This window comes from Acomys russatus, chromosome 7 (genome assembly GCF_903995435.1).
Source record: "Acomys russatus chromosome 7, mAcoRus1.1, whole genome shotgun sequence".
Classification (NCBI taxonomy): domain Eukaryota; kingdom Metazoa; phylum Chordata; class Mammalia; order Rodentia; family Muridae; genus Acomys; species Acomys russatus.
Window position 1 is genome coordinate 65,631,360 of NC_067143.1, and position 21,505 is coordinate 65,652,864.

Below are 21,505 nucleotides of genomic sequence, written 5' to 3' on the forward strand. Positions count from 1 at the left end.
TCGTTGAAAGCACTCAGCGGAGTCTACGCTTACATTTCTCTTCTGTATTTTGAGTTTCTGAACTGCCCAGCCCCTAACTCTATATATGCTCCATAAAAGCTCAAATGGGCAGCTCAAGTGTCCTGTCCAGTACCATGGGAGAGACACCCAGAGGATATTTCCTTGGCCTCCTAGCTCCCCAGGGACCTCCAAGGTAACTAATCCATGTTGGGGAAAGCCCATGTGACTCTGGGTCTTGAGACCACAGCTGAATCCTACTCACTTGAATACAACACTTTGAACTTCTGGAGCCTGCACTGGTAAAGCTGAAGTCACCAGACCTACACACCAGGGAACACTCTCGCAGGGTAACGGGCTACTTAGTTGCTCTAACAACTAGATTTGAGGAAGCTCCCATTCGTACTCCCTTACCATCTTCTCTAGTATAAAGAGCCACTGACGACCTGAGACTCACCTTTATAATAAAACAAACAGTAATCGGCGAGCACGAACCACCGTCTTTTCCACAGCCGCATCCCAGAGCTGTCCTGCAAAGCACAGAGAACCAGTAAGGGCAGCCTACTGCACTCCACCCCTCCACTCAAAACTAAACCTTAAAACATAAAAATGTAAAAGAGAGAGTGGCTATGGGCCAGCCTGGGCTCCTAGGTCACAGTTAAGAGCACTAACTGCTCTTCCAGAGGCTCAACTTCTAGATCCACACAGCAACTCTCAACCACCTGTAACTGAAGCCTCAGAAGATCTGCCATTGTTTCCTGGCCTCCACAGGCCCCAGGCACGCACACTGTGCACAACACACATTCAGGAAAGATGCCCATACATTCCAATGTAAAAATTTAAATGTATTTTTAACAGCCACCCCCCTTGTGCATGTGCACACAGGGGTCAGAAGAGGGTGACAGAGTCCCTGGAGCTAGTTATAGGCCATTGTGAGTCCCTGATGTGGGTGCTAAGAACTGACCTCAGGTATGTGCTCTGACTCAGTGAGACAGCTTTTCTTCACTTTTCTCTTATTTAATTTTTTGTTTGGGGGGATTTGTTTTGTTGTTGAGACAAGGCTTCTCTATTCAACCCTGACTGTCCTATAACTCACTCTGTAGACCAGTCTGGCCTCGAGCCCAGTAGATCAGTGGTTCTGCCTGCCTCTGCCTTCCTAGTACTACTGGGACTAAAGTCTGTGCTACTTGCCTCACTTATTTTTATTTTGCTCTCATCTGTCTTTCTACCTACCTACCTATGTATAATGAGATAGATGGTCTCATGTGGCCGGTGAAGATGAAGCCCAGGCTGGCTTTCCACCTCCTTATGCTGGGATTACAGGTGTGCACCACCTTGTCTGGTTTATGTCGTCCTGTGACCTGTGACCTGTGACCTATGACTTGTGACCTGTGACCTATGCTTGCCCTGCATGCACTCTACCAACTGAGCTACATCTCTGGCCCCCATATTCCCTCCTTCTCTCAATAAACCAATGAGACTCTTCCTGAACAGCTACTCTTTGAACAGGATATTAAGCTTAGACCAGCTGATGGCTTATGTTCCCCCTCTGTTTCAGAGAATGTCTTATTGAATAGCTGCTCTGTAAATAGACATTAAACATAGACTCGTTGATGGCTTGTCACAGAAAGTGAGGTTTTCTGGTCTCCTAGAAACAAGTTATTACAACCTATTTTCTTCTAGGAAGGAAAATTCAAACCTAGAAGTTACCTATTGACAGGAAGTTCTTACTACAAATGTGCTTTGTTTTAGCTTTAGGGTCTAGGCTATAAAATATCTTCATCCATGCGGATTAGAAAGTGAATTTACATAGTATTGAATAATTTTATGTTAGGAAATTGAGGTAGAACTCTCAGCTAACCAACTCTGTTCTCTGCCACAGGACTGATTTTGTTTCCCAATTAATGCAAAGGTCTAACTTCTCTTTGCAATCAAATTTCCTCATAACAGAAGTCTAAAACCAAACCAAACAAACAAACTTGGTCACAAAGAAAGCTGTAATGTTACACATCAGTTTTCTCCAGAGCCTTAGGAGAAGTTCAGAATTGGGTTTAGCTGCTACAAACATCTCTCCTTGGGGCTGGAGAGGTAGCTTAGTGTTTAAGAGCACTTGCTGCTCTTGCAGGGGACCTGGGTTCAGTCCTCAGAACCTTATGACAGCTCACAGCTGTCTGTAACTCCAGTTTCAAGGGATGAAATGCCCTCTTCTGGCTTCAGTGTTTACCAGACATGTGCGTGGTACACATACATACACGCACGCAGAATACTCATGTACATAAAGCATAAAGGAGGTTTTTGACAGGCTCAAATTAAAGCAAAAGGACAGTTTCCAACCCTAAATACAACACGAGGTTTGTTTGCACCCCCAACACATCCCTCCCCCTCAAAACACACACTAAAGTACCAAAGCCAAATTAACTTGATGTCATCTGATGGCCTGCAGTTCTGTGGCCTGCAGACTGGCCACATGGTCTCTGCAGTCTAGGTAGCATTTGCCTCCTTCTTACTGGCAGGCCTTTATCCATCCTCCACGCATGGTTCAAGTGCTGCTTCCCGGATGTGTAAACACACTCTGCCCTCTGCTGTGAGTCTGCAACGCTCTGAACAGACCCATACGGCTACAGAGCAGCCAAAGAAGGAGGCAGTGGGAAGAGTTATCCTCAGTCCCTTCTCTCTCTGGCCACATTTCCAACCAGTGTCCTGTATGTAGCAGGGCAAGTCAGACTGGATAAGCACTCATATAATGAGAGACACGTAAGAAAAGCAGTAAGACCAGATCTGTGAAAGGAGATGGATGACCAGAGGCAGATGAAGGGGCCCCTCCCACACAGTGTACAGTACAAAACCCCTCTCACAAATGCTTTCCTCAAATGGGCAACATTGCTCTTGCAGTTTGATGGGCCTTTGGTTAGCTGGTGGGTGACAGGTTGGGGATGGGTGACAGTGCAATGTGAAAGATGCCTTCTTTGGTGGTGAGTTCCTGAGGACAGGCAGGCACCTTCTTCCTTACCTTGTCACACCTGCTGTGTGAGCCCTCAAAGCAGGGTACAGACAAATAAACAAATGAATGATGGAATTGCATGGAGAAAAGAAAGGGGGCCAAAAAGATAGGTTCTGGACTCAGAAGCTCAGAGCCAGCCACCTAGAAGACCAGAGACAAATCAATGAGGGCAGGAGGGGGCAGTCAAGATGAGGGATCACCACAGGGTGACCAAGAGAGGAGGTAACTCCGTATTACCAAAACCCAGGAACAGTGGCTAGAGACAGGGTAGGATAGGAGAGAGTAATGAATTTGGCAGACTTGGACTTCCAAGTTTTAGGGAGCTAGCCACGCATCCCAGACAGGCAGCATTTGTAGCTGAATGATAACAAAGGCACCAGCACCAGGAAGACAGGTGCTGGATTCTGGTGACTCATCCACCCACATGTGGCCTGGGCTCCAAAATACTGCCCTCTCCCCTTCATCTCCATCATCCCCCATGCCCCGCTGCCCTCTCCCCTTCATCTCCATCATCCCCCATGCCCCGCTGCCCTCTCCCCTTCATCTCCATCATCCCCCATGCCCCGCTGCCCTCTCCCCTTCATCTCCATCATCCCCCATGCCCCGCTGCCCTCTCCCCTTCATCTCCATCATCCCCCATGCCCCGCTGCCCTCTCCCCTTCATCTCCATCATCCTCCATGCCCTGCTGCCCTCTCCCCTTCATCTCCATCATCCCTCCATGACCCGCTGACCAGCCCCTGACACCAAGAGCACCAGGGGCCAGTGTGGTAAAAAGTAGGTTTGCAGAGAGAAGTTGCGACCTTTAAGCAAACAGCTCATTTAAAAAACAAACAACCAAAAAACAAGTCACTGGGCACAGCAGGCAGAACCCTCCAGCCAGAAACAAATTCTGGGACAGAAAACTTCTCTAACTGCTCACAGCTTGCCAAGGCTGAAGGAGAAGCAAGCTCCATTCTCCCACCTCCCTCCCACCTCAGCCTCCTCACCTGCTTGTGTAGCCAGCCCCTCACCACCACTGGAACATTGAGGTTCCTCCGAATGGCCTGGTCCCTCTTCCCAAAGCTGTGCACTTTACTGCTGGATTTGATGATCTAAGAAAAAGCAGGCCTCAGTTGTTTGTAGTGGCAAGGGCTTAGATGGGCACACACGTGCTTGTATGTGAGGAGGGCACACACGTGCTTGTACGTGAGGAGGGCACACACGTGCCTATACATAAGGAGGGCACACACGTGCTTGTACGTGAGGAGTGCACACACATGCTTGTACGTGAGGAGGGCACACACGTGCTTGTACGTGAGGAGGGCACACACGTGCTTGTACATAAGGAGGGCACACACGTGCTTGTACATAAGGAGGGCACACACGTGCTTGTACGTGAGGAGTGCACACACGTGCCTATACATAAGGAGGGCACACATGTGCTTGTACATAAGGAGGGCACACACGTGCTTGTACGTGAGGAGGGCACACACGTGCTTGTACGTGAGGAGGGCACACACGTGCTTGTACGTGAGGAGTGCACACACGTGCTTGTACATAAGGAGGGCACACACGTGCTTGTACGTGAGGAGGGCCCTGGCAGTCTACGCTATACTTTCTAAGTGGCAGCTCCTCTCTATCAGTGCATGCCCGTGGCCATAACATCCTTCCCGGGCAAACAGCAAATGCCCCAATTGGTTCATACAGAGAGGTTAAGGTTCTTCCATTAATGTCAAGAGCTGTTGCTATGACATCCCAGAATGAAGCCACTTTTCAGTCCTTGACTTTGTCAGTTTCCAGTACTTGGCCCCCAACCTGGTTCAAAGATGCAGCAAGGATCACTAGGTCTTAGTCAGTGATCCTACATGTGGGCACTCCCCTTCCCCAGGCCTGTCTGTCACGGATGTCTGCCTGGATCTAACACCACACACGTGCGAAGAGAGGTGTTGCTTTATGACTCAAGGAACCAGACACTAGCCTTGGTCTGTCAGCAACCAACTGTTTCCTTGGACAAGGGCCACTGCCTCTCCTTGTCTCCATGTACTGATCGGTCGTAGGGGATGCATTTCTGATGAGCCCACCCCACAGATCTGTGATAATCAGAAGGACTTCTGATGACAAAGGGGCTTGGGGAAACACGGAAGGGAAACAAAGACCCAGCAACCAGGGGCTCACCTTGGGTCCAGGCTTGGCCTCCAGGGTGGACGTGGTCCCAGCTGTGGATGTCTCACTGACCATGCTGGACGGTCTTTGGTTTCTCTCTTGCTTCGACATGTCTGAGTGTGGCCTGCAGGGAGGCGTGGGGGAACCTGGTGAGCATGTGCCAAATTATAAAACAGGAAGCTTAGGCTGTGATCTGATCCAGGTTGGAGCTGGTTGCTTGGCCTTGGACAACTCAGGCCCCATGTTTTTTGGAGGCCGTCTGATCCCAGATTGTAGGCAGAAGGCCACAATGTCCCTGTCCCTGAACTTCAAGGGGACCAAGAAGATGACAGATGGACACACTGCCACAGCCAGACATTTCAGAAAAGGATGCACAGCACACTGTCTGTAGTCCTACAGAGCTCATACTCGTTCTTCTACCAGGATGTGCCTGGCAACTGCTCAAGGCGCACAGAACTCCCCACAGGAAGACGGAGCCACCATACCCTTGCACACATACACCTCCACTTCCCAACTCCCGAAAGAAGCTGTTTATAATTAGTAACGAGAAATCACTTGCGCACACATCCACACCCCCAGACAGACTCAGAGAATGCTTACATAAACGCCAGTGGGGCTTGCCTCCCAAAATAGACTACTCAACAAAGAGTCCTATTCTGGGAACACTCCATTTGCCCCAAAATAGAGCCACTGAGATATTAACCCCCTGTGCCATGCCTGGATAGCAGGAAGCCATGAAGTATATGGCAGGCCACAACAAAGAACAAGAGTGCCTCCCCCATCAGCATCCCAGCCACATAGACTTCCTGCCAAGAGGCTCTGGGGAGGCCAGAGCTCGGAGTACAACTCTAAAGAGATGTGGAAGAAGAGCCTTCTCACCTGCCTTCCACGGAGCCCATATCTGTACCAGTCTTCCTCACACAGCAGTGCCAGCCAAGGCCTTCACCCAAGCTCAGTACCTATCCTGGAACAGCGTGCTGCATGACACAAGACCCTGCCAGCTCCACAATCCACGGTGTCCCTAGCTGCATTCTGTCTGCTGCTCCAATGAGCAGCAGGATCCAGGCCACACGAAGTTGAAAGAAAAGTGCCCGGAATGTCCTGTGTCGCTCATTTTTACAGGGTTTGACAGAAAAACTCTAGTCTTCACCTAGAGGCTCCATGCTCCCTTCAGGTACCGCCATTGCTCAGAGGATAGGGATCCGTGGAGTGCCCTGCGTCATAGCACCAGCACTGCCCCAGGAGGGGACTTCTCTGCAGGAATTGTGTGGCCACTATGCTTCCGACTGTTGCAGGCAGGCATCAGCTTCCCAACGGGACCGCCCCGTGAGATGCTCAGCAGCAGCACAGGCACTACCCACCAGGCAGAAAGCTGGCTGACTCCTTATCAGCCAGGCTCATCCACAATCCCTGCCCCTGGCTTCCATCCCAGCCAAAATGTTGTTGCTGTTCCCTGCTCGATGGTGAATGTCACCAGGCAGAGCCTCTCCCTTGGAAGAGGCTGTGGCAGCAAGATCTTGGCTTGGGGGCGGGAATAGGCTCTGTGAAGCTGCCTTGTCCTGCCTCTGTCTCTAAGCAGAGCTACAACCAATCCTCCTCCCCAGACCCAGTCCTGCCCAGCGTTCCAGAGGGAGGGACGAGGAAGAAGAGCACCTATCAGGATGGTTGTACCTCACTACTAAAAGCCAAGACACAGCGGGTGGGTAGGACACGAGAAAAGTGCTTGCCTCTAAGACTGAAGACCTGATTTCAATCCTTGGGACCTACAGGGTAAAAGAGAGAATCAACTCCTACTAGCTATCCTCTGACCTACAGGCACACACACATAACACACACACCACACAGACACACACACACACAGACACACACACACAAAACACATGTGTGCAAACACACAAATACATCACACGCACATACACAGAAACACACAGACACATGTATAAATAAATTCAAGACATAAGAGCCAGTCTCATAAAGGTTTTATCTGTGATTTTTACCAAGTTCAACTGGCTTTCCTCTGAGATGCTAATAGAAGCGTATCATAAGATATTTAAGAAAATACAAGAAGCCAGGTGTGGTGCGCATGCCTTTAATCCCAGCACTCAGGAGGCAGAGGCAGGGGGATCTTCATGAGTTTGAGGCCAGCCTGGTCTACAAAGTGAGCCCAGGACAGCCAAGGCTACACAGAGAAATCCTGTCGCAAAAAAACAAAAAGAAAGGAAGGAAGGATGGGTGGATGGAAGGAAAGAAAGAAAGAACAAGAAAAAGCTGAATGAAGGGGAATCCCCATAGTCCTGCTACCAAAGGGAAAAACATTTTAACAGTATTTATGCCTGCTTTGATTTTTCAGCACATTTTAAGATAAACATTTTCCCCATTACTTTTAAGTTATCCAAATCACCTTAAACAAGCACACTTTTTATTAACAGCTCCCTCATGCCCTCGCTGCAGGACAATGAAAAGACTGTCTGGGTTTGTGCCTGGCCCAAGAGACCCAGAATGAGTGAGCACTCGGTCGTTTCTCTACCATGCTAACTTGACCCCTCGCCGTAGGTGCTCGCTGGGAGCTCTCTCAGCCGACAGCATGAAGAGAAAGGCACCTTGGCCTCAGGTTGGGTGAGAAAAGAGGACAGAGCTTCTGCTGAAGGAGCCAGTAGAGATTTTGTTTGGAGAAAGACTGGCTATGGCCACAACCCTGACATGGAAGAAAGGAGGTGGGAGGCGTGGGAAGAAAGGAAAGCCCCAAATCTGCCCTAGGGAGGCGACGGTGCTCTCTCTACTAACCCTGCAGAAACAGGTCCCCGTTCAAGTGACAGCCTTCAGTGTTATATGCAGGCCTTCACAGGGTGTTCGCTGGATCCCCTCACCATGGGTCCCACCGACTTGTGGAAATGACCACAAGTCATTTACTAGGATTACAACCAGTAATCCACTGCATATCGAAAACAGATATGAGAAGCTATCGAAACAACTTTCTCAGCTGGATGAACAACTGGCACTACCAAGAGCTTCCAGAGCGATTAAACCGCATTGATCTGAGCAGTGGGGCACCCACGATGTATGTATGAAGCCTCGCGGAAAAGCAGCACTCAACAAAGTGAGTTCTAGTCCACTTGGCTCGGCTTGGCTCGCTGGACAGACATATTCCCACTGTGGAGTCTGGGCAGACACTAATGTGTCCTCATGTCCTCAGCCTGAATGTACTCCACTAATAAGTTTCACCCAGAAGACACACAGCCACCCCATCAGCATGCCCTTGGGCACACTGCGTCCCACGGAGGAGACCACAGAACCTGCGCGCTCAGACTCTTAGTCTGCGTGAGATCTATTCACCCTAAGCCTGCCTGCGGGGATTCCCAGCACAGTGGGATGGCTGAAACAAAGACCTCCCTTTCCTTCACTTAAGCGATGTGAATGCAGACTGTTTTGCTGCAGGGGTGTGGGCTGAAGTTCCAAACTGTGAGCTCGACTTTGGGCTCTGGCGCCTCCTGGCAGAGCCAAACAAAAGAAATGAAGACTAGACAAAATGGGCTGGGAAGCCCCGTTGGAAAATGGCTGGATTCTACCTTGGCCTTAGCCAAGAAGTGGCTTTCTCTGTGCCTGAAGACAAAGTGCACATAATCCAACAGAAACTATAAGCCACTTACTCTGAGCATGCCATCACAGCAGGACAGGTAAGCCAAACTGTGAGGGACAGGGACACAAACTGCAGCAAGCAAGGACACAGGGCGGCACTTCCTGGGCAGCTAAGCGGCATGCTTCCCCTGCCTTCTCCCACATGTGCAGCCTGTCTGTCAGCCCCTATCACCCTCGCTTTGCAGATGAGAACACTGAGCCCCAGAGAGATTAATGACTTGCCTAAGACAGCAGAAATACTCTAAAGTCTGAGGCAGGGGAATTGAAAGGTCAAAGCTATAGGGTGAGTTCACAGCAACTCTGGGCGACTTAATGAGATCCCATCTTAGAAAGTAAAAGGAGAGCTTGGATGTAGCTCCGTGGTAGAGTGCTTGCCCAGCACACATGAAGACCTAGGTTCAGACCCTAGTGCTGCAAAAATTAAAGTAAGTTAGGAACAACGAACTGGGTGGGGTCTGCCGTAAAGACATCCCACGTTCCAAGTTCTAAGCCCCAAGGTCTGTGAGATATATAGATCTTGGCCCTATCAGCCCCAAGGCTAACCCCCAAACAGAGAGCAGGAGCTGAGATGATTGGATTTCTGCAGAGCTCCAGAGTGTTTTGACTCCTTCACAAATCAGCTCTCTGGGCCTTGGTTTCCATTTTGTAAAATGGGGTGAAGACCACCTCGCTGTTCACAAGGTAGCTTGTGCATTAAAACGTCTTTCCTTCTGAGAACCAGGAGGCACCGTAAGAATAGAACCATTCCTGTGTCACCCCTGGAGACCCCAGAACCTGAATCCCATTTACAGTTTACTTTTACCACCAAGCCATTTCTCTCCAGAAAGCTCAAGATGCAAACAATTAGCTCAGACCACAGTGGTTTCTTAGCAACGCCGTACCTGGGACTTTTTAAGTCAACATGTAAAAACTATGGCAGGTTTCCCTTCTAGTGGTCAAGGCACTGGCAGGAAGTCAGAAGGTTATGGGGAAACAGCCCAAACTTACTGGGCTGGGGATATGGTTGGGTGGTACTGTCTTTGTCTAGTATGGACATGACCCTCAGCAGGTTGATTCCCAGCACTGGGAAACAAAACAAAACAAACAAACAAAAACTTTGTGTAATGTTATCCCATGAATACCTAGATAAATGGACCCCCAACTTCAGGCTCTGTCCTCAAGGATTCCAAAAACAGGAGAACTCAGCTGAGTGACAGCTGTCAGGCTGAAACACAAGCACACGGTTAAAGAGCTCAACATACAACGAAGATGAGAGAAAGAATATGAGAATGAATTAGCTCTTGTCCCAAATAGACAGGAGCACCTTCATAACCCTGTTCACAAAGAAAGAGAACAGACCGGCTGCCAACGCTTACTGTCAACTTCCAACGCCCTGGGGGAGGCTGTCTGACATGGAATTTCAATGCAGCAACGTCTTCCCACCACAGCTCACTGTGCACTTTCCCTGGCCCCCTCAATTCCTCAGACACAGGCTTGAAAGGAGCCCAAACAGCACCCCCGAATCTGGCATGAAGACAGCCTAGACAGTTGTGCCCCAACCTTCAGTCAGAGCATTGTCTCCAAGCTAGACTGCCTTGGGCTACTCTCTTAGCCCCGCCACCCGCATGACTATCTGTGCAGGACGAGAGCCAGATATGGACCTCTGAGACGCCCCCACTCTCATCGGCCCCTTTCCAGCCTACCTGCTCTCCCTGCCTGATCTACCAAGGAACCTCTATTCTCATCACACTGCAGCATTTGTTAAGTAGCAATCAGAGCAATTCCCAGACTATGGGGGAGGGGGTTGGGAGGGTGGGGGGAGGGGGAGGCAAAAGAAAGGGACAAGAGAAGTCGCAGGAAGAAACAAGACTTCTGTTTTGCAGCAACAGCTTCCCTTCCACGCAGCAAAGCAACCACGACTGCATATTTGGCCAGCTAAGAGCTGAAGGCGTGGGTGTCAGTGGCAAAGACTGCACGCCCAATGCCGACGCCCTTCGAAATATCCACACCAACAACTGCCACTAGGCCCTGAGGGAACTAAGGGCCTCATCTCCAAGTCTCCCCTTACCTGTGACTGTCACAAATGCTGTCGGAAAATCCGAAAATCCAGTCAAGTTTCGGCATCTGCTTGCCAGGTGTTTGCATTTCTCCTCATCTTTTCTGCTGCCATGGCAACCAAATGCAACAGGCAAAGCTAGCCCAAGACTCTCCGTTTCTGGAGACAAGGTGCTGGTTCTATCAGCCACGATGGTAACATATGAGGTGCTCACAGCTTGGAACCCCAAGGATAAGCACGGGGTGCCCTCCTTCTGAAGCCGAAATGCCCTCTCCCCAAGCTCACTTGCTCTTATCTCTGGCTGCCAGCTTTTACCAACATGTAACTACAGGAAGAGCAGGAGACAGCATCACCCAGCAGCAGGAGATTCCTACCCAAGCCCACCATCTGCACCAGCCCTGAAATCCGTCCCACAACAGAGAGGCAAGTTCAGTAAGAGCCTGCCTGCCTTCAGCTAGCTCAGATCTCTTTTTAGAGCCATCTTCAAACACCATTTACAATGTTACCGGCAAGTCCAACCAATGTTTTCTTTCCAAATACACAAGTGAGAAAATGGGAGGATGGATGAAACTCACTGGACACAGGGAAGGGCAGGCCAAGTCAGGGTCCCCGTGGTCAGGAGCCTCCAAGGGAGCCCACAGGCCTTGCAGTAGATTGCTCAGCACAAGTGGGCTTCGGAACCTCAAGGCAAGTGCACTCTCTCTCAGGCCAGGCCCCACCTCCACATGAAATGCTCTGCAGAATCTGGGGACTGGTGTGCACAGCCCACTGCCAGTCAGCTGCCGCCGTCACTGCTCAGGAATGCTTCTGTCCTTTGCCCCAACACTGTAAAGGCAACCAGCACTGAGGAGGAGAAAGTACGGGCCTGCACAGGGGTATCAGCTATGGAAATCACATTCCTGGACCTTCCAAGTCCCTTGTGTGCAGACGGACCTATTAGTCTCTGTGACAGTTAGCTTCTGTTGTCAACCTGACACAACCGAGAATCGCCTGCAAGGACAGTCTAGATGAGGAGTTGTCTACACTGGGTTAGCCTATGGGCATGTCTGCTGGGGACTGCCTTAATTAATTAAGTCAACTGATATGGGAAGACACAGCCCACAGTGGGCAGCACCATGCTCTAGGCAGGAGGTCCCAAACTGTCTTAAGAGTGGCAAAGTCAAACTGAACACAAGCAAGCAAATAATCATGCAGGCATTAATTCATCTCTGCTTTTGACTGTATGTGTCATGACTAGCTGTTTGACCTGCCCTCCCCATAGTAAGACTGTAAGCTGAAATAAACCCCTCTCCCCACTAAGTTGCTTTTTAAAAAATTATTATTATTATGATGATGATGATGATGATGATGATGATGATGATGATGATGTCAGGATATTTTACCACAACAACAGAAATAAAACTAGGACGGCCACAAAGGACCAAACACCTGCTGATAATTGAGGAAAATCAGTGAGCATCAGTGAGAGGCTTCAAAGAGCAGCCCAGATGATCCAATCATGAGCAGTAAGGCCCTATAACAGAAGACAGCAGAGGAAGCTTGGTGTCTTTAAAGCCAAAGCCAAAAGCTACCACAGCTACAGTTAGAACCCCTATGCGACAGCCACAGCCCACTCTGCACCTCAGAGTCCTGCCAGTCGCCCGGGTTTCTCCCTGATGGTCACTAATTTAAGGGAGGATCTGCTTCCCCTCCTCTAGACCCCAGCTTTGGGTTCCTCCTTGAGGCCCCTAGAAGTTATGTTTATGTACAATAGCCGCAAGAGAGTAGGATGGAAGTTAAGTCAAAATCAGCATATGAAAGAAAGACTGGAAGCCCTCTTCACCAAGGTTGACAAGTAAACATGCAAAGAAAAATGTGGGCTACACAAACGACCCAAGGCCCACCCTGTGGGAATACATAGTCCCAATCCACCTGCCATTGAGCCTTTGATCTTTTTCCAGCTCTGGCCTGTCCACCCTTGGAGAAACTTTTCTCCCTTACTACCTCCACTTACTCTGTCCAAATCCTCGTCCAGGGACAAGGGCCTAGAAATTCCTGCAGGCGCCCTCTGCACCCAATCTCACCTCTTACCACCCTCCCACCGGGTGAGGAGTCTGGTCAGAGCATGCTGGTGTGAAGGTGATGTTTCAGGAGAAAGGGGACTTTAGGAGGCCACCCTGGTACCACCACGCACATCCTGCATATCTCTTCCCGCCCACATGCTCTCACCAGACACATGAAGGCAGAGAAATAAATCTCTTCACGCTCTGGATTAACCAATCCACTCTAGGCCCCCTCTCCCTGACCATAAAACAAACGAACCAACAACACACGAACCAGGAGAAACAGCAAGTTACGTTTTGAGCTCGTGTCTTCAAGCTCTGCCCGAGTATGGAGGACGCAACAAGAACAACAAGAAAATACTTACTCCTCCTGGAGAAGGAATTCACTGTTTTCTGAAGAAAACTGTCCAGTCACGGGATGCCTGAACGTTGTGGTCTGCTGGTTGTGGCTAGAGAGACAGAGAGAGATGAGAAGTCAAGTGGATGAGGAGGCAGTCTGCCTAGGGACTACGGCCGTCAGGTAGCCCTCACGGCTGGCCTGGAGCTCAGTATACATACAGCCCAGGCTGACCTCAAACTCATAGAGATCCCCCTGCCTCTGACTCCTAAGTGTCCAGATGATTTTGTTTTCTGAAACAGGGTCTAGCTGCATACCTTTGGCTGCTCTGGAACCTCTGTGTAGACTGGGCTGACCTCTTAAGTTTGGACAGTCTTCCTATCTCTGCCTTGTACATAGTGAGATTACAGTTATGCATTACCATGCCCGGGGAAACACAGTATCTTAAAGACATTTCACAAAGTTCCAAAACACTGAAACAGTAAGGGGAAGGGGAACCTTTAAGACACGGATTCAGGAAGGAAGGACAGCAGGCGGCACAGTCACTCAGTTGCTTCCCCACACTGTATGCCGGGGGAGAATCCTAAGAATTAACCACCCACCCTGCAAATCCTATCTTCTTAAAATTCTTCTCGATGCTACCAAATATCTTCAGTTCACTGAAGGGATAATAAGCGTATGGGCATGTCCCTACAACATGGCCTGCATGGCTCCAACACCCAGACGCTTCTCTCGCGCTTTTGAAGTCAGGAGGGACCGCTGCCATGCCACGCTGACAGACTCAGCCCGTGTGTAGGTGTTTTGTGTGCTGACAAAGCCTGCCTGGCACTTCAAAAGATGCAGAGCTGGCTCTGGAGGCTGCTGGCTTGTTTCACAAATAAATGAATCTCCTTTCTCAAAAGAGTATGCTATGGATTGAAAAAGAGTTTCCCACACACTAAATCATAGTTGCTTTAAAGTGTTTATAAAATTTAGAAACAACAATAAAAATCACCTGTAGCATCATTATCTTTCTGGAAATCTCTTCCCAAGGTAGTTTGAGTTTGTTTGTTTGGTTGGGTTTTTTTTAAGAATTTTTTGATATTATATTTTTTTGTTTGTGGGTTGGAGCACATGTCACAGGGTACACATGTGAGGTCAGAGGGCAACTTTGGGGAATCAGTTCTCTCCTACCACGTGTATGGGAACTAGAGATTGAACTCAGGACATGAGGAGTGACAAGTGTCCTTACTCGCTGAGCCCAAGTTGGTAGTGATTTCCCCCCATATATAAATAGGCTGCTTTTTTCAGTTTTTATATTTGACATTAACTTTCCTAAAAAAAACAAAAAACAAAAAAAACAAAAAAACAAAAAACCTTCAAGTCAACATGTAAAGGTTTCCACAGTAGTTTTTACACCACATCTAACTCACACAGGAGAAACACTTTCATTCCAATGTCTTCATTTGAATTACTGAATAACAGTATGGACATAATCTTTTTCACACAACTTGCCTGTGTGTGAGGCACTGCAGGGAGACAGGGGAACAAAGCACTCCTACCCCTCAAACCCATGGTGTTTCTGCTTAGACCCACACTCTTCTAAAGCTGGAAAATTTAGGGGTCCCCTCCCACTATAGTCAACACCTTTGAGCAAAGATGCCCCCCCATCTCAAATTGTTTCCTTGAGTTAAAGCCTCTAAAGTAAAGTCAGTAAATCAAAGGCCCCTTTAAAGCTCTTAACACAGGAGGGAAAAGACGACTCTCCGCCGTGGCAGCCAATAGACCATCTCAATTCAGTGCTGTTAAGACATTAGCTTCACCTCCTAACTGAGCACTCTCTGGAGATTAGTGTATCTAAGTCAGCACAGCACAACGGTTAGAAGGACAATCCGGAGGAGCCTGAGATTCTCCTTACTCTGTCCTGTGCCTGGCGTGACCTTAGCACTGGCAGCCAGAGCGGCCCTGGTGCCAACAAGCCATCAGTTGAGGCTGCTTGCTCCTTGCTCCAGCCCCAGAGAACCACCCCTCGCAAGCCTTCACTCATCCATGCACAGCTGGCCTCTCAATTCCTGTTCCTACCCTCAGGCCAGCCCACAGATTCCTATGACTTCATCTGTCAGGCAGCAGCCTGGCTTCCTTAAAAAAAAAGCAGCTTTCCAGTTACAGACGGGCGCAGCCCCCCCCCCCCCAACACCTGCTTCAGGCAGCCTTGCCTCACATTCAAGGGCTGAGCCTTATTTGCACTGTCTCCAGGAGACTGAAGAACGCCGAACTCTAGGTCAGTCTCCTTTTCAGTCTGGAGGGGGAAATGTCCTGCACACAAGAGAGCAGTTAAGCAGCCACAGCACTGGCACCGAGAGCCCTGAAGCACCCTAGCATCCACACCTCATCTGCTCACACAGCTCAGCTATCAACACACCAGCTCCACATTCTGTAAACGAGGAAACTGGGCTGAGAAGGTGAGGGGGGCGGAGCGACAATTTGTGGTTTTGGTTTCTTTAAGATACACAGAAATATTATAACAATGTGCTTTCAGTTTGACCCCAGGTGTAGGGATGTGGGGCTGCTTCAGACTGTCGCAACTGACTATGATTTGTCTCGTGCTCTAGCAGAGGCATGGTTTTTTTTTTTTTTACCAGCTGCAGATAGTTTCTGCAATTGTGTGAAGTTTGGAATGCTGGGAAATTTTCAGAGGGTATAAATGCTAGCACCGTACAGGCGGCGGGCGGTTTGTCAGTACTTGTGCTCAAAGAAGAAATAGGATCCCCCCCCCCAGGGATGGGGGTGAAACTGGGGGGATAAAGGGTGGGGAAATGAAGAACCCAGAAAGTAGCAAAGACCAACTACAGGGGTGTGTACAGGACAACTTCAGGGCAAAGTGTTGCCACAGGGCAGGAATCTCGGTTCTCTGTAAATCACATGCCTTCTGCATGGTCACGCGTTGTCCTCTTCCCTTAGGAATCAGAGACCCAGCAGGCAGGGCACCAGAAACAGCAGTACCACCTTCACCTCCCGCCTCATCTCCCTTGGGCCCGTTGATGCTTATGTGGCAATCAGTGTACCCCAAGCACCCTCAGGTCCTACCCTAAGATCAGCTCTAATAGCCGAGACCACACACAAGTCTTTTATGTGCCTGGAACAGATGCAGCAGCCAGTGGTCACCTTTTCCTCACACATCATCAACCCTAAGGGCAACCACTGTACTGCCCACCCCCTACTCATGTCATCCACCGTAAATAGGCCCAGAGTCTCAGGCTCATGAGGCCTGAGCTACAAAACTGTAAGCACTCTAGCACTAGAAGGAAGATGAGTTACACTGACAAAACACAGCTGCTGCCCGATCACAAGCAGAGCAGCTCGCCGTACTGCCTGCCTTAACATTTGTGCTGCCCTCGGTGCCAGCACCGCCAGCCTCAGCACCAGCCCTTCCAGACCCTGACTGCTCACATCCATCAACTCCTGCCCGACACTTGGATAACCAAAGATGTCAGAGACACAGATCACGTTATTTCCATGATACATATAAAAGAGGCTCCAGATTATAAAATATTACCACAATTTTAAAAGGGGGGTGGTGTGTCCATTGAGAGATGAGACAGACCCACGGCGATGAATGAGTCCTGAATACTGCTGGGATCTTGAAGTTTCATCACTTTTGATTGAGTGTACCCAGCTTGCTCCTGGCAGAGCTTTTGGCTCAGCATTCTGAACAAAGAACAGGAGTAAAGTCCCTAGGCTATGCCATTCAACCTAATACCGGTAGGACAAGTTATGTGTTGTCACGTGGCCATTAGGGAGAAAAGCGAGACCCACAGAGGTAGACAACTTGCATACAGACACAGTCAACTGTGTGGGGCTCCCCACACAGCCCCAGGCCCACGACTGCAGTGAAGGCTGTCAGGTCAGCCTGGAGGCTGCCTCCCGTGCTTCTCTCCTTGTTCCTCTTTGGCCCTAAAACTCCAGTCTGTTTCCTGATTCTAAAGAGTCCCGTGTCCCATCGTCCTGACTCAAGAAACATTTTGCAGGCCTGTATGGACACGTCCCTGAAATACCTGTTCTGAAACCTGACTTTCCACCTTTGCTCCTCCATGCGGCAGACATGGCCCGGCCAGGAGCCCAGCTGGTTTCAAGGGAATAGAAACTCCCCTCACACACCAGTTTCTGCTTTGCTTTAGGCTACCAAGAAAGCCATCTGCCAAGTGACTTAAAACACAATGTACTCTTCTTTTTTCAAATCCAGTTCTTCCCCTCAGATGTGGAGAGTACCAGGGAGCACAGAGGGATAGTGGCAAGGAGGAGTAAATACCCAGGCAAATAAACAAGCACGCCCTCACAAAAGCCTCAGTAACGGAACACAGAGGACCATGGAGAACCAGAGAATTAACTGCGCTCAAGAGAGCTAGCTTACCGGCCGCACAACACACCAGGCTGGTCAGAAATGTGAGGCGGGCCTGACAGTTTCTTGCAAGGTTTTGGCAAGGTGAAGTTTTCATTCATAGAACAGCATGCCCAGGTGTGGTGGTGCATTCCTTTAATTCCAAAACTCAGGAGGCAGAGACAGAAGGATCCCTGAGGCCAGCCTGGTCTGTAGAGTAAATTCTGAGGCAGCCAGGAGTACACAGAGAAACCGTGTCTCAATCCTGCCCCCACCACCTTCCAAAAAAGAATGGGCAGTGACTTTGTTAAACATAGAAGTTCCAATTACTTATTTAGCAAATAAGTAATTTTTTTTTTTTTTTAAATGAAAGGAGCTCTGGAAAGCTGTGAAAGATGCTTAAGGGGAGGTCAGAGATACTGGTGAGTGTGGCTTTCCGACGAATGTGGCATTGGTATGTGGAGAGTGACAGATGTGCTGTCAGCACTAGCTCTTATCTGGTCCCAGCTATAAAAAGAAGCTTAAAATGTAAGGAATATCTGGGCCGAGCCAGGAGAGGCCTCATCAAGTATGCTGTGCAGACACTTGTCAGTCCCCTGTCCCCAACCTTCTCACCCTTCCACGGGCCTCCCTGAACACCACGGAACAGTCGCCCTCAGGCTGAGGCCGTCTTCAGCATTGCCTCCAGGAGTCTTAAGGCGCATTTTATCTTTGTCCTCCAAGCCTCAACAGAACTAAGGATTGTGGGTCACCTAATAGCACAGCCATAAATGCTCAAAACTGAAAATTCAAACTTCACAAATGAGAAGAAGTAACCTTAACTGCACGGGCTTTCATCTGGGCTACTCAACAGAGACTGTAATCAAGGAGAGACTGCCAGCTCAGGTGGCGGCGCCCTAACCTAGCAAGCACAAGGCTGTGGGCTGGGTGAGACCGCCTCAAAAGACAAGCAGCATCTTCACATTGCCTCAGCATTTCCCAAGCTCCTTTCAGTTTATTTTACTTAACACTTTTACTAATTTATTCGCTTAACAGAAAGTGTCGCCGTAATGTGGCAGAGCGGTCTTTCAAGTTTTCAGAGTTTCGAAGACACCAAAGTTGACAGCAGCTCTCTGCATACAGCCGGCTCCTCTGTAGCCTGGGAGAGCCAGACAGCTGTCCTATCCTGTCCCCAAGGAAAAGCTATGCACTCAGCACTCAGCACTAACCTCTCTTTCAGCATGTGCCTTGAGCTCAAGGTAAAGCGCCCCTCCTCCTCCTCGCCTCTAGGTGGGATTTTAAAATGTTCCTGTGACATTTAAAGAGGAATTAAAGGGGGGGGGGGGGGAAGCATACACACTTAGCATACAGAAGGCACTAAATGTTTGTTTAATCTGACTGGGCCTTGACTACAGCAACAACAGATACCTAAGTTTTAACAAAAGGAGGATAAGTGTCCATTGACAGCCTCCTGCATTAAATTCTAGAAGCACTACACCATGCAGAGTGAAAACAAACTCCTTGCCTTGGCTTACAAAACCCTAGAAGGTGGGTTAGGGGTGTAGCTCAGTTGGCACAGTGTTTGCCCAGCACACACAATCTCCAGTACCACATAAGCTGGCACTGTAGCACACACTAGGTGGCACAGAGGGTCAGCAGCTCAAGGTTATCCTTGACTACTAGGGGAGTTCCAGGCTAGCCTGGGCTACACGAGACTCTGTCTCAAAACACAGCAAACCTCAGACGAGCCCTGCGCCTCACAGCAGCCTCTTCAAGTACCATTCTGTCCCTGCCCGTCTCATATCCTCACCGCCCGGGCCTCTCCTACTTGGCAGCCCTGTCCTCGAAGCCTGCACGCTCCCTGCCTGTGTCCTTAGACCTGGGCAGGGCTATCACCACCTTGGCCCTTCCCACCGTCACTTCCCAGCACACCGGCCAGTTTAGTTATCAAGAGCTGTGATGTCCCTAACTTCCGTACACGTGTGATCCCTGTGGGCTCCTCTGACTAGCACACAGATCCGGCCTGCCTCTTTACTGCCCTATCAGTCAGTCAGAGGTGTCTGGCACCCAGGAGGTGCTCAGAAGTATCTCTTGACTCAGTGAAAAAACAAAACAAAACAAAAAACTGAAGGGATTCTGATCTTCAAGTGGGCCTTCAAATGAGCTTGCTGAGCCTGCAGAACCCAGAACCCAGTAACAGACAAGAACTTAACAGTCATTGGCCATCAAGACTCAGCCGCCTTCTGCTGGCAGAACAAGAGACTAACACACCAGAAGCCTCTCCAGGCCTGCAGTGAAGGTTAGCAGCCTCAGTGCAGAAAGAAACGAATCCTATGGCCGGGAGGAGACTGCTCCGAGATTAAGGGCACATGGGGTGGGAGTGGGAGTATAACGCAGTCGCCCTGTTATGAACGAGGCACAGTGGGATAAGCTTACAGTTCAGGGACGGATATGAAGGCTCCTGCACTGCTCTCTGCTCCCTTGCACGAGCCTGCACCCTCTGGGCTTCACTCCCTGCCAATCCTCAGTTACTGGGAGGCGAGAGGGGGAGCCCTCCTGTATTTATGGGAGGAGGGATGCTCACGAGGAAGAGCACCTGAACTGGTACCTTAACAACCCAGGAATGAGCGCCAGCCACTTTCAGCAAGAGGCTGTGCAGAACCTATCAACACATCATATGCCCCAGAAATGGTGCAGTGGGTTGGGGCTCCCCTATCCCAGTCCTGAAAGCACCCACTAGCCCTGGGGAGCCAGAAATATAGCAGTGCCAGGCTACTAGCACCCACAAACTCTGGGCCACAGACTGAGGGGTGATCAGGTACTGCCTTGAGTGGAGTCTGAGAGGGTCACAGAGACTGCCTACCTTGGAAAAAGGTGTCTCTGTCAATCTTGTCCTCTGGATAGAGCAGACTGAGGACTTCCACCACGATCTAGGAAGCTCTCTCTCTCTCTCTCTCTCTCTCTCTCTCTCTCTCTCTCTCTCTCTCTCTCTCTCTCTCTCTCTCTCTCTCTCACACACACACACACACACACACACACACACACACACACACACACAGGTTACAGGTTCTCAGACCCACTCAGCGGCCAGCCCATTTGTAAAGTACCTCTCCCAAGCAAGCAACCTGGCCTGCCAAAGCCTGCCTGCATCCCAGATCTCACGAGCGTCACATACCTAGAATTCCACCTGTTGAATAGGGAGTTTTACTTTAGCCTTCCTGTGATCATGAATGAAAAGATTAAAGGCACACTCCTACTAGAAGGAGGAAATCAATTGCAGTCAGCCCTGGCCCTTCAGAAGGGACTTTTTAGAGAGACAAGGTAATGGAAGCCGGTACCAGCCTCGTTAGCAGTAACTCCTCAACCGCTCAGGGCTCGAGTTTCCCTCTCCTGGGCCCCCCATCGGCAGAGGCCACCCAGGAGGATCAGATTGGACACAGCATGGAGTTCAAACCTTAGCCCCGCCCTGTGCACGCATGACCTCGAATGAGTGGGCGAGTGCTAGGCTTATCTGTAGAGGAGATAACCCAGTTCTGCAAGGTTATGAGGGGCTGAAATAGGGCCCAAGAAACACTTCCGCATTTGGGGCCTGCTGGGATTTTCCTTTGCTAGCTCTACTGCTCTTGAGGTATCCTGCCTCGCTCTGCCTCACAACTCCAGCAGGACAAGCCTGCAGAGACAGAGACTCCAGCACACACTTTCCTCCCTTTGAGCTAAGGCACACACAAACCCCAGATCACTATTAACGTCTACTTAAAGAACTCGCCTGCCATGCCAGGGGTGTGGGGGTGTGGGTGCTGCACACCTTTAATCCCAGCACCTGGGAGGCAGAGGCAGGCGGATTGCTGTGAGTTCGAGGCCGGCCTGATCTACAAAGCAAGTCAAATCCAGGACTGCCAAGGCTAACACAGAGAGACCCTGTCTTGAAGAACCAAAACAAAACAAAACAAAAACAAAAACAAAACAACTCGCCTGCCA

The 21,505-nt window shown here is 49.8% G+C and overlaps 1 protein-coding gene across 9 annotated transcripts in view; it reads right to left on the bottom strand.

Moving 5' to 3' along the window:
- Positions 1-21,505, bottom strand: part of Plekha7 (pleckstrin homology domain containing A7) — a 191,151-nt gene that overhangs the window by 54,514 nt on the left and 115,132 nt on the right. For all 9 annotated transcript variants that reach the window (XM_051149267.1, XM_051149265.1, XM_051149268.1 and 6 more), the window contains 4 exons: positions 13,220-13,303; positions 5,154-5,265; positions 3,986-4,090; positions 455-527 (listed from right to left, as the gene is read on the bottom strand). In XM_051149267.1, the coding sequence (XP_051005224.1) occupies positions 455-527; positions 3,986-4,090; positions 5,154-5,265; positions 13,220-13,303 (374 nt within the window). The remainder of the gene's footprint in view (positions 1-454; positions 528-3,985; positions 4,091-5,153; positions 5,266-13,219; positions 13,304-21,505) is intronic.